At 39.4% G+C, this 14398-nt stretch overlaps 1 protein-coding gene across 3 annotated transcripts in view; it reads right to left on the bottom strand.

Annotated features, from left to right (window-relative positions):
• Nucleotides 1–14398, bottom strand: part of tnpo1 (transportin 1) — a 168742-nt gene that overhangs the window by 112708 nt on the left and 41636 nt on the right. For all 3 annotated transcript variants that reach the window (XR_003716763.2, XM_051930192.1, XM_028805662.2), the window contains exon 4: nucleotides 10009–10158. Coding sequence is in view for 2 of the 3 variants with exons in the window: in XM_051930192.1 (XP_051786152.1) it covers nucleotides 10009–10158 (150 nt within the window). In the remaining variant the exon portion in view is untranslated. The remainder of the gene's footprint in view (nucleotides 1–10008; nucleotides 10159–14398) is intronic.

Raw genomic sequence — 14398 nt, 5'->3', positions numbered from 1 at the left:
CTGGAAAAACCGAGGTGTTCTAAAAATTTTAACCAGTAATGTATATAATATACCATTTAATGTAGATTTACTTATTAATTTTCTTTGTCTTTTAAATGCTTTACGAGTTTAATTTAGAAAATGGTATACTCTGAGAGCTAAAGGAAAAAGTACCTGTTTGACAGGCTATTGGAACATTTAAACTTGCAAATCTCCCAGATTCCCACAAGCAAAGAAAGTATGCTTCAAAATAAGATGAGTGACCAATGCAAAAGAAGTAGCATTTGAATGCATTTTATTAACATAAACAAAATAAGGGCACCAGTCAAATGTTAGAAATTTGTATTGATATTTAAAATGATAATTATACTGAATAAGTAGCTGTTTGAGAGCCAATGGATGTTACTTTTGTTCATGAGCCGAGAAAAATGACTTGATACACTGAAATATATCAGTCTTCTCTTTAAAATTGCAAACATTCTTTCTTAACTCTCCAGTCTCTTGACTTGTGTATATGTAATATAATATACATATATAATATAAAAAAATGTGTGTGTGTGTGTAACACATTCAGCTATACTTGTTTAATGATTTCATTACACATTATAATCATATTTTTTTTTTCATTTTTATTGTCAGGTTTCACTTAGATCCATCTAGTCTCCAGAGAATTTTTCATTTTCATTTTATTTATTGAAAAGATTATTTTCTTTGTTAGTGATATATTACATTTTAGTTTTAGTTAATGAGAATAACGGCGGCACGGTGGCGCAGTGGTAGCACTGCTGCCTCGCAGTAAGGAGACCTGGGTTTGCTTCCCAGGTCCTCCCTGCGTGGAGTTTGCATGTTCTCCCCGTGTCTGTGTGGGTTTCCTCCGGGTGCTCCGGTTTCCTCCCACAGTCCAAAGACATGCAGGTTAGGTGCATTGGCGTTTCTAAGTTGTCCCTAGTGTGTGAGCCCTGCTGTGAGCTGGCGCCCTGCCCGGGATTTGTTCCTGCCTTGCGCCCTGTGTTGGCTGGGATTGGCTCCAGCAGACCCCCCGTGACCCTGTCTTAGGATACAGAGGGTTGGATAATGGATGGATGGACGGGAATAACACTGCAGACATCTGTTTAAAAGTGAAACTTCTGTTGCTTTTCACTGTATTAAATGCCTGACCTTTGAAACAAAGAGGATCCTAGTTACAGAATGAAAACCTTGGACACACAAGAAACTGATACTTCTGTACTAATTTGGTACCATAGTTCTGAAAACCCCAAAGAAAGTTGGTACTGAGCTTATGCGCGAGTGCAAATAGATGAACTACTTCAGAAGGCACAATACTACATGAGAAAAAGCAAGTAAAAACTACTATAAACTTGCTCAAAATGGTGGTGCTACAGCACTGCATCAGAACATGTTGAAAAGAAAATCAGTATGTTATATCTGAAAATGTGTTCACAGCATGCAAGTGCAGGAATTGTACTTGTTTTATATATATATATATATATATATAAAAAAAAAGCAAAATACACAAGCACATTATTACCATTTTTACCTTATTATGGGATTAGTTCATGAAACAGATTTGTGCGTGCTTTGAAAGCGAAATAACATCTTTCAAATGAAGTGTAATAATTTAACTTGTATTGTCATGCATTTGTAAGAAGAGATTACTAGAGTAATCCCTTTTAATGCAATGGGATGCAATGGATGTTCTTCTGAGCAGGCTTTCTTTATTGCACGCGCGCTGTCTGTCTGACGTACCAAACCCCCAGTTCCTAACCTTCCTTTTTCTTTCTCCACATAACTAATCACCACACGATAAACGTCTTTGTGAAATTAACTCTTTTAGGGCGGATGTCGACTTTTGTCGACAGGAGGGGTTGAAGGCGAATGTCGACAAAAGTCGACATCCAGGGATAGGGGGTGACAATCAGCTGTTAATGGCGACAAATCTCACTGTCACGTCACAGGCATTCCCTCTGTGCTTGGAGGAATGCTAGACTCGTTGACTCGGCAAATAAACATTGCGTGTGCGCGAGTTGCGAAATGTAAACAAAGGCAAGATGGCACCGACATGTGAAGAGGCAGCGAAGCAAGTGCAGAAAAGAAAACACTCGGCAGGCGATGTTTTGCGCATTATCGCGGAGTCGGACTCTTGATTTTTCAGAATCGGACTTTATTGGCAGTGATCAGGAGATCGAGCAAGAGAGTTAGAAGCAGGCATCAGCTGATCAGACACCAGCCGATGCCGCGCCAGCGGATCTGCTGCCAGTTGAGTGCCTTCGCGCAGCCGATGCATCTACGGCAAAGTTCGCATGGGATAAATACACAGACATTGATCCGTTGAGAGCCGATCTGACTACCGGAGTTTACAAGACGGCATGGCTTGCTGTTGGACACGACAGATCACCAGCTGCTGTACTTCAGGCTGCTCTCTCCTGATGCTGCTTTTCAGCTACTGTCAGACGAGACAAACAGGTAGGCAGAGATTTTTTTTGAATCGCGGGCTGCGTTTGCTTCGCATTCTCGTTTTTCAAAGTGGAAACCCACAACGAAAGACGAGATGAAGCGCGCTGTGGCATTACAAATAGAGATGGGACAGAACTGGTGATATAACTTCAGGGAGCATTGGTCCAAACGTGTTTTGTCCCCTGGCGGCTTAGGTACGTGCTGCTGCAAAGTTTTATTCACTTCTGTAATAAACACAAGCAAATCCCATGGGGTGAGCCAGGCTATAATGCCATACATAAAGTTCATAAAGTTTCAGAAGATGAAAAGAGGTGACAATACGGTTTTCATGCAGGCAGAAAACTTGGTGGCAGTGGCATGGCACGATGGCAAATGGGTGACTTGTCTCTCTACAGTACACACTAACAATATATGTTAGAAAGTGCTGCAACAGACAATTGAAAAATAGGCACCAAAGCAACACATATTGTAAGGAGTGCAATGTGGCAATGACTGAAATTGGCTGCTTTGAGCGAGATCAGACTTTGCTGTGTAAAATGTATGTGGTATGTATGTGAAATCATAGAGTATGCAGGCTCATACAACATGCAAGACAGTAACATTTGTCAAAAGTAAATTTTTTTGTTGATTTGATGTGTTAAACAATTGCTTTGTGTTCTTTTTTAAAAATGTTAGTTTTTGGAAAAATATTCAGCCCTGGGAGAAAAGAAACAAAAAAAAAAATTAGCCCTAAAAGAGTTAAAACTAGTTATAAACTTAGACCACGGCGTGTTCAGAACTTAAAAAAAAAAAAAAAAAATCTTCATTATAAATGTTTAATTATGCCATTCATTCAGGGTTGTGCCCATCCCAGCAAGCACTGTGTGCGAGGCAGGAGCATATCCTGAACGGGGTGCCAGCACATCACAGGGTGAATATGAGCAATACATACACTAGCAGGGTTAATATAGCATAACAAAACCCCACATCCTACATGACTTTGAAAGGAAACCTGAAGCACGCCGAGTAAACCCACCAGAAAAACATGCAAATTCAAAGCAAGGAACACCCGGGACCCCATTGCTGCGAGGCAGCAGTGCAACCTCCATGCCACCGTGCCCCCACATAATTAATACATACTTTAATGCATTTCATCATGAAAATTATATCCAATATTTACCTTAGCATTCTAAATATTCAGGGAGCAGGGATATCATGAAATTAATGTATTCTGTGTGCTGCCAGCACCTCCTCTTAGTGCAAGAGGAAGTCAGTTTAAGAAGCAGTAGCGATTAACATGGCTCCAGGAACACTTAACACAAAACATTTAATGTGCTACATAACTTATGACGGGGTTTGAGAAAATCTAGTAAATTAAATATTCATTTTAAGATGAAGTTTAGTTTACGACGTTCTACTTTAATGACAAATTACGAGAATAAAGTCAACATGTCGACTTTCTTCTCGTCATAAGCGTCGCGATTTAAGTGGAAATGTCGAGAATAAAGTCAACCTGTCGTCACACTATTACACAGTACCCAGATACATTACACAGTATTGAAAAAAAAAATAAAAGAAGTACAACTTGGCTTGCAGTATTATCCAGTAGTATAGAAACAGTATTCACACATTTGAACATAATGGTCCACATCCAACCTTTTAAATCCAAAGTATCTCCAGACACGGCTCCTTTTTCCAGCAAAAGTTCTTCTGTGTCATCATGTTCAACTTTATCGTCTGCTACAGCTTCAGTTTTGGAATGTTCTCTGTCCATTTTGACTGCGCAATGCCTCCACTACCGCATGTACTCCGTTGCATGTGTTTAGCGGTGTAGCAGTGAAAAAGGTCTCCCTTAAACAGTTTCCTGCTGTACCGCGTTCCGAATGTTGTTTAGGCAATTTAAACCGGTGTTGCGGTATAAGAAAAATCCAAATCATAACAAAAATAAAAAAGTTTTTGGTATGAACCGGTATACCGCCCAGCACTACATCATACATTTGAATGAAACATTGAAAAAATGCAATGCTGCCTTGCCATTATAAACTTGAGTACAGGTAACGAAACCAAAAGAAACTTTCTAATTCTGGATTTGTACACAGGCCTACCTGACAACAAAATCTGATTATTCACATAAGAAACCTTAGGCTGTTTAACAGGGGTTCTGAAATAAAGGATTAATGTAAAACTGAAGTAAATGTTTAATTTACCACAAGAAGCTTCAAATATGGGTCAAGTTTATATATATATATATATATATATATATATATATATATATATAAAAAAAAAACAACATGTACAGATTTAGAAAGATGTGAGCATCTGAATTTTAAATTTTGAATTAATTTGACTCATCCATTAAAATATCTTCAGTAATAATTTTTAACCAGCTAATGATGCAATTATAAAATCTTACATTAGCGAATGTTACAAAAACAGTTTTAAAGAGTTTGTTTAAATAGAAATATCCTCTATTATCTTGGAATTCACTAATTCAACAGTAAATATATATAATAAATGTTTTAATTTTTATTTAGTATGGATTTTAAACAGTACTTTTCAGTTACCAGACAGAAAATGTCAGAATCTATATATAGTGGAACCTCGGTTCACAACCATAATTCGTTTCAAAACTCTGGTCGTAGACCGATTTGGTCGTGAACCGAAGCAATTTTTCCCATAGGATTGTATGTAAATACAATTAATCCGTTCCAGACCGTACGAACTGTATGTAAATATATTTTTTTAAAGATGTCTATGCACAAATTATAGTTAATTACACCATAGAGTGCACAGTATAATAGTAAACTAATATGAAAACTTTGAATAACACTGACACAAACACCCAGTCTCTCTCTCTCTCTCTCTCTCTCTCTCTCTCTCTCTCTCTCTCTCTCTCTCTCTCTCTGTCTCTCTCTCTCTCTCTCTCTCTCTCTCTCTCTCTCTCTCTCTCTGCAACAGTTCGTGCTATAGCCTTACAATCCGATTCGCTGTATAAACACTTTTTTTTTTTTTAAATGAGTTTTAAGCACAGGGGGGAAAAAAAGGAACATTTGAACAAATCCGAACTTTATTTAAAAGCCAACCAACACAGTAACATTGCAGGATTTCATGCTAATAGCATTACAACCTGATCGATCGCTGTAAATACTCTTTTTAAATGAGTTTTAAGCACAGGGGGGAAAAGATTTCATGCTAATAGCATTATAACCCGATCGATCGCTGTAAACACTTTTTAAATGAGTTTTAAGCACATGGAAAAAAATAAACATTTGAAAAAAAGAGAAAAGTAACATTGCAACACTTTGTTCTCACCACTCTTCACTTGCTTAGAAGCCATGGTTAACTGCAAAAGCACACGAAATACTGTAGAGCACAAAGAATTCACAGGTAAAGCACGCACGTCTGACTGAGAACAATGAACAGGGAGAGGCTGAACACGTGCTTAAATACAGTAATCGGCGTGTACGACCCGGAAGGGAAATAAAATAGAGCACAAAGAGTTCACAGCGACAGCACGAATGCACGTCTGACTGAGAACAATGCAACACGTGCGGAAATCATCGGCACGCACAAACCGAAAGGGAAACTGGCTTGTTCGTATACTGAGTATGTGGTCGTGAACCGAGGCAAAAGTTTGGTGAACGTTTTGGTCGTAAACCGAGTTGTACGTGTACCAAGACATTCGTGAACCGAGGTTCCACTGTATATAATTCTCTAAGGCGGCACGACACCCATGAAAGCATGCAGGAAGGAACCATATATAGATTCTCTAAGCCGCCGCCAGAGCAGGCAAGACACCTATGAAAGCACGCAGGAAGGAGCCACACCCACCAACTCTAAGACCATTGGATACAACTCGCACAGCCACGCCCACCAACTCGGATGCGACACCTCGGAAAACATGCCGTCATTTCTGTTTGCCTGTGCCACAGTCCACATGCAGCTCTGAGCCACGTTGACTTTTCATTACTCGACCTCAGTGGAACCTTGGTTCACACAGAGGCAGCGCCAGAGAGAGACAGAGGCACACACAGGCAGCCCGAGAGAGAGAGCCGTGCACACACACAGGCAGCACGAGACAGAGAGCTGCACAATCCTTTAAAACTGAGGTTAAAACACAATGAAGGAAGCAGTCTTTAAAAACCAATAAGCCCTGTGCCTCTTTTTCATTAGCGTCTCACCTGCTTCACCGATGCAGGCCCTGCAACAGTCGAGACGCTCTCGCAGCAGCTGATCATCTCTGTGCCTGACTCCACTACTGTCAGTCGCCTGATTAAAAATGGCCTTTTGAAGGGGAGCTATGGGCCCGCTATGCCACAGGAACACATTGCCTTCCAGCCTGCTCTCGCTCACTCTAACGTACCGGCTTTCACTCTCTCCTCACTCGCTCGCACACTGCACAGGGGAGAAATGCCCGCAGCACGACTCTACCTGGAAACCATTTCAGCCACACTTCCACGCCCCTCGCTACGCTTTGAGTGCGATGATTATTTATTTGAAAATGGCTTTTTCAAGGGGAGCTGTGGACCCACTATACCACAGGAAAACCTGTGACATTGCCTTCACATTGTTTTCCTTTTAATTATGATCCCGTCGAGCAGATCAGACACCCAGGCAAACAACACTGAATAATCAATAGCTGCAACCACTTTGCCCGCCCCAACTCCTCACCTGAGTCGGTTTCGTCTGTGTTCAGCAGTGTTTCCCAAACTCGGTCCTGGTGAACCCCTGTGGATGCAGGGTTTTGTTCCAACCAAATTCCTAATCATTAATGCCGGTGAAACTCATCAGGGATAAGTCGGTTTTTCAAACGCAGCAGTGTAGCAGATTAGTCTAGCAGGATGTAATAATCCGAGATTAATGCGCGCCCCCGCGCTGAGTGAAAAGCCAATGTATATTGAGTCTAGAAAACATGATCAGCAAGTCTTTGATAGGCTGCAACAAAATGATGAAAGAACGGGCGCATTTTTTTCCTCACAAGCTGGGTGGGTGGGTGTTAGTTAATTAGTTACTCGAAGGATTTCAAGATTTAATATGCACAAGCGGTAATACTGCAAAAGCAGCCCAAACCAGAAAAGACGGCTGGCAAAAAGTGACCGACAAATTAAACGCGTGTGCATTGTACTTACTGAAAGCAGCGTTACGGATTTTGCAAATGTTCATTTTTTCCCTCTGCTTAAAAAACATTAAAAAAGCGGCGTGATTATGCGGCATATACTACGCCGCGGGTTGGTATGCAGCGTGTAAAACAGTTTGTCACAGATAATTTGCCTTTTACTTTAACACGAAGACAATTTCCTGTTAGATTTGCCTTTGCGATGACAATTAATAAGGCACAAGGCCAAACTTTCAAAAAGATGTGGATGTATCTGCCAAAACCAGTTTTCAGTCACGGACAGTTGTATGTTGCTGTCTCCAGAGTTCCATCTTTTCATTCACTTACTGGTATGCCTGCAGGAACACGTGTAGCGAGCGAGCAAGAGAGAGCGAGTGACACACACACACACACATACAGGTGCGTGCGAGAGAGAGCGAGCGCTGGACGCATAAGAATAATAATACTTCATTAAATTGATATACCGGAGTTTTCAGTATTCAAAGCGCTATCCACACAGGAAGAAACCGGGAAGCGAACCCAAAATCTTCCACAGTCTCCTTACTGCAAAGCAGCAACACTACCACTGCGCTACAAGGCAGTTAAAGAATGCACCGGGCTCGATTTTGTTTTCACTTCTGTTTACAGCGATCGGATCGTAGCGTGCATTATTGCAATGTTACTTTTCTTGGTGGCTTATTACAATACGGATGTTTCACATGTTAATTTTTTTCCCTGTGCTTAAAAGACATTAAACAAGTGTTTCTCAACTGTGACTCCGGAACAACTCAGTACACAAGCTATATTAAGCGTCAACAACGAAGACTCGCTACACCTTAATGAACAAGTGCTGAAACTTATCCCCACCGACGAAGTAACTTTCACCAGCGTGGCCTCCATCGTCACAGACGATCCCGCTTTCAGTCACGGACAATTGTATGTTGCTCTCTCAAGAGGTCCATCTTTTCATTTACTCACAGTGGTATCCACAAACCCACCCCATTTGGACAACTGTGTCGTTCAGGAAGTGTTTACCCATCAATACATAATTATGCGGTGTATGGTACGCCGCGGGTTGGCTAGTAAATTAATAATTTGCACATGCTAAGATAAAATCAGATAGGATATGTAAAGCATATCATAATAAAACTATGCTGAAATCCTCCCACAATTACAACCCCCCCATTCTGATGTTACACTGGGGGGGGGGGAGATCCCCAGCTTTGCCACACTTTAAAGTCCAAGCCCTGCATTGTATTTGGATATTTATGAATGCCGATACTTGTTTGCTTAAATGATAGCTGGGTAACTACCTGATAGATATACCAGTATTTTAAACCTGTTCTTACTGTTAGCATTTACATATTTTATACTGTATTACAGAAAAAGACAATAATTGTTCACTTCAATAATGAAGGAATTTTAATAAAAAACATTAAAAGGGATTTTTCTTTTTGCTGTGGTATCGAATGGTATAAAGTATTGTGAATATAAACATTCTGGTATAGGGACATCACTAGTACACACTAGAAGTAGGCTATGCAGTGGGGAAACATACAAAAACATGGACTACAGAACTTTAACAGAAAAACTGTGAAAGACTGTGCATATCAGTCAAGGAGAGTGGGTTATCAAAGAAAGGTGTTGTACACTAGAAAAATAACATAATAAACATGCTTTGCTTCAGGGAGTTTCAGCACTATAATATCAGTGCCAGTTCAACCAATACCGATACATATGTGTAGACAACATATTATTCCAATACGTTTCTTCATTTAGTTAGAATTACTACTTTACAGGAACTGTTCTACAATTCTGTATTATGCAGAAATTGTATGCCACAACAAGGTAAAAAAAGCAAATCTTACACAGGAGGTTCTTAGTCAGGGATTGGGACAGAGGGGACACGAACGATTGGGGGGAAAAAAAAAAAAAAACAGCTCTAATTCATAGATACAAAAAGACGGGAAGGTGTAAGTTAAATTTTTTGTCTATCTGCAGTGCTTAATTGCTAAATTTCTTAAAAGGAAACAGAAATGCAACATATGTTTTATATATGCATTTCACAACATGCATATTTAGATTAAACAAAATGAACTCGACACAGAAGTCAACTGACAGCAAAACTGAAAAAAGGATGGGAAATGTGTAGCTCATCCTAAAAAGTGTACAGACTCCTGCTTTATAGCATCTTTATGAGCCAGCAGTAGTGGTTTTCAGTGTGGATTTACAAAAGAGAGTTGCTGATTATGGATTACCTGATGTATCATAACATGTCTGCATGCAAATTTATTCACTAAAATTTTAGTGGAATTTCTGGACTAAACTTCATAAACTATGTCGTAAGGATGGTAATGCCATGGATGACAATTTCATCGAAGTAAACCAAATGTTCAAGTACCATTAGTAAACTAAAAATCATGAGTTTGCTATAAAAATGCCAACTGTAGCTCTTGTTTAGATAGTACTACTTTAGAATGAAGTATAAAGTAAATACTTACCTACAGTGGCTCTTATCAATGGTGATGAGTCACCAATATTTTTCAAACACTCGCTTTTAATAAAGTCCGATACTCCATTTGGGAAATTGTGAAAATGTGCTTTCACATTGTTCTTCAGTATGAGACCACTAAGCGATCTTGTGGGTTCATCTGAAATTAAAAATCATAAAATAAGTTTGTTGGGTTTAACAATCTATAAAATTAAACACACAATCTGTGAGGGAGTCTAGGTCAGTTTTTTTGTTCATATCAGTTTTGAGAGGTTTCACTTATTATTTTTTAACAAAAACCAAACTCAGAAAGTACACCAGGGTAACAATGAAAAGTTGTTCCAATACTAAAATAACAGTCCAAACAGATTACAAACTGAAAACTCAATAAATGAAACATTTAAAGTAACAGTCTGAAGTATAAAGCTAATGGCTTTAGAGGCTTTTTGGAAACTTCAGACAATTGAGAACTGTCAATTTCTTCTTTGTTTGGTGACAAGCCTCTTGGACTCTTTTGGCCATACCTATATGATGTTGCTTTCAGACCCATCTAAACAAATCTTGTTCCCTTTGCCTCTTAAACATTATGTGCCAAAGACACACCTTGTTTGAATTTGCCCAACAGCATGGATGTAATGCTGTATAATCTAAAAGCAGCTTGTAGCAGTATTGTGTTTAAAGAGTAAGACTCAAAAATGTCTACTCTAAAGATAAACTCTTAATATAATAGTAAAACAGCAAATATCATATGATGCGTGTCCTACATAACTGGATTTTATTTTAGAGTAAAGAACATTTTTGTGCATAATGTGGAACTGTAGTAGTGGGGGGAAATAAAATATGCACTGAACAATTCTATACAAATTAGAACCATCTGACACCACTTAACACAGCACTGACCATTAATGTAGACCAGGCATGATGAAATCTTACACTTGTTTTTGTTAATATTGAATGTATCAAGAGACTAATTTAAATTAATAACACTGCATGCATCCTTTTATTAGTCCTTCACTTGAGAGGATATTACACGTGGGTGACAGTTAAATATACTTTGGTGCACCAGAGCCAATACAGGACTTACAGTTCCAGTTATTTTAAAACACTGTAGTACTTCAGTGACAACAAGTGAAGCAGCAAATAATACTTCTGAAGCCAAATACCCAGACTCGCTTTCCCTAACTGGACAGACAAAATAAACATTTTATTTCATGCCCATTAAAATATTTTTCATTATTATAATCACACTTTGCAGCAATAGTAAGATCTAAGCTCAGAACATAAGTAGTTTGAACACTACTTGAGGCTGATTGAAGACTTAAGTGCCAGTTTAAGTGAAAAATGAAAGAAAATATACCAAGTAATTGTAACACAAACACTGACTTAATCAGTTTTAATGTGAAATGATGCCGATGAAAGAGAGAAGAAGTGGGCCGCTAGGGTGGAGAAAAGAAGGGCTGCTCAGGAAGCAGCAAGGGCATCAACCTCTGAGCAAACGAATGATAAACGTACAGAGAAAGTATGAAAACTATGAAGGCTTAAGTCAAGCGTATTCACTGCACGATAAGTGCAGTGCGCCTTTACTGGTCTATTATAATACTAAAAGCATCTCGACTCATTAATGAGCTTTTTCTTTTCTTGCAGACATCATTCTTCTCAAAACGCTGCCCCTAACGGGTTAAGATGCTCCTTTTTTCTCTCTGTCCAGCTCAGCTGAATTCTGTAAAGAAAGAAACATGTTTCCTGCTGCTTGTTTTCTTTAAATATCTCATTATCAACTGGTGGCACAGAGAATTTGTACCTTGCTTGAAAGGGCAGAAGATGAAGAATATAGAGATCTAGTTGGAGAAAAAAAGTCAGTCATTCTGATTTTCAAATTGGCAATCCAATAGGTAATGAGCAAAGGCAGAATCTGAAGCATTCATGTTCAAAAATCCTTCTCTCAATATCCAAAGGAACACAGGAAACAATGACTGGCAGCACTTGACAGCTGAAACCCTCTTCTTTTTAACTAGACAGAAACATGCCTGTCAAATCAACACCACCCAAAGTTGAAGGCTCACAAATGGGGATTTGGGAACACCCAACTAAGACACGCAGTTTCACCAGTCTTTGCAGGCAGATAGGAAAACAACACAGAAGTACAGACACAGGAAATATGCAGTTTTGACGGCAAACTATTGAACTTTATGCATAGTGATTTGTAAATAGTTGATCTGCAATAGCTGTTTTGTTATTTTGCTTTTTTAAATGAGTATAATGTCAGTGTGCACCAATGGCTACAAGAACTAGGGGCTGGAGCATAACAAGTTAAAGAGGTTGAGCAATCACTGGCAACTTGGTTCTTTGTTGTGCTCTAAAGTTGTTAAACCGTGGAATGTGGGTCTTAATAATAATAATAATAACAATTCATTACATTTAATTATGACTGAATCTGTGAGTGCAGGAGAAGCCTGTTGTGAAGAGCTGTACTTTTCAAATGGCACATTTGATAAGGATGCAGTTTTCACCCATTAAATCTAATACCCCAGACAGCTTACTATCTTTGGATGCAGAAAAAGCATTTGACATGGTTGAATGGGATTACCTGTTCACTGCATTGCACAAATTTGGTTTCAGCCCAAACATATGGGCATGGATCAAATTACTCTATACTAGTCCAGAAGCCTCAGTTCATATTAAGGTAGGGCGGTATCCAAATTTTGATACCGTCAAACCTTCTCCCTATTTTACCTCGGTATACGGTATTACCGTGAATAATAAAAAAAATGTGACGTAAGGCTCAGACAGTGTCACCAAACTGTTGGCTTGTGCCTAAACCGTTCAGAAACTGAATATCAAACACTAATACTGAAACAATAACAAAATAACATGCAGAACAATATTAACAACTTTTATTAGCAACAAATAGCAGTTTATAAAAAATGTGCAAATACAACAGTCAAACAGAATTAAATTAACATAAACATCCAGAACAGTTTTCGCGCGGAGACGCGCACACAAATCAATTAAATTAAATCACACCGCCTGAACAACTTTTAAAAACAAAGAAGAGCAGCTTATAAAAAAGTGCAAATAGACCCACAACAGTCAACCAGAGTTGAATTAACATAAACATCATCCATATTATAAAAAGTATTGCAAAGCAATAGTCCTAAACAAAAACTTCTTTCCAGTCTTCGTTCCAATATTGTTTTTAACGTAAACCAAATAAAAATACCTGAATCAATTAAATAAATAAAAATAAACAGTGCGAATAGGAACGAATGGCAAGTGGCATCAATCTAGTCAAGATTTTTCGCTAGAAAAACCAGCATGTTTACTTTGTCCGGATTTAACAGGGCACGTTGTGGACCGCCAACTTTACATGCGGTGCTGAAAACCCGCTCCGATGGTGTGCTTGTGGCACAGACGCACAGGTACTTTCGTGCCACTCGCGACATCTGGGGAAAACGCCCGGCAGCATTTTTCCACCAGAGAAGTGGGTCCTCGTCTCCTTGAGTAACTGGCTCCAAACAGTAGGCTGTTATTTCAGCTCCGACTCGGTCCTCTACGGTGCCGATGCCGACGGGACCTGCCATTGCATCAGATTTTTTTTGCAGCATACTTTCCAGAGTCATCTTTTTTCGTGAGGGTGCAGGTTGCGCCTCTCCCTCTTCCACCCTGATGGCCACTGGACCTGCTACCTCTAAGCTCACGATTTCAGCCTGTAATTCAGCCTTGGTCTCAGCCAATGCGTTGTCATCCGTCTCATATCCTCCACGGTAACGAGGGTCGAGGAAAGTGCATTTTCGCAATATTTTGCGCACTGAATTGGATTCATACTTGGCCTCCAGCTTTGTTAGAATTCCAGTTTTGATTGACTTTGTTAGCTGGAGGTCATTTTCTGACGCAGCCAACACATTGTCCATGCAGAGCTATAGTATGGGGAGGATACAGGAACTGGTCACATAATTTTCTCCTGACAAAATATCAGTGAAGTCACCGACTAGTTTCAGTGCTTCGTGAACAGCTTTCAAGACGTCCATGTCCTGCCAGGTCAGGGACAGGCTGCTCCTTCTGTCATCAGACAGGACGTGTCTGATCGCTTGGGTCTGCTCGAGGACGCGCTCCACCATTGCCGGTTTGGAGCCCCAGCTAGTTGCACAGGCCTGCCGACGGATGGATGGATGAATTAATTAATTAATGAATGATAAATGAACGATTAAATGAATGAATAGGCCTAAATAAACAAATGAATGAATAAATAGGCCTAAATAAACGAATGAATGCATGAATAAATAAGTCCATTAATGTATATTATTCCATTTGGTCAAATTTGCATGCACATTTATTTTAGGCTAAATAAGTCCCTTATGTGCATCAAGCCTGCATTTATTTGATAAAAAACACAGGAAAAA

Source organism: Erpetoichthys calabaricus, chromosome 7, assembly GCF_900747795.2.
Source record: "Erpetoichthys calabaricus chromosome 7, fErpCal1.3, whole genome shotgun sequence".
Taxonomy (NCBI): domain Eukaryota; kingdom Metazoa; phylum Chordata; class Cladistia; order Polypteriformes; family Polypteridae; genus Erpetoichthys; species Erpetoichthys calabaricus.
The sequence above is the reverse complement of the archived record's forward strand: the minus strand, read 5'-3'. Positions and strand labels throughout refer to the sequence as shown.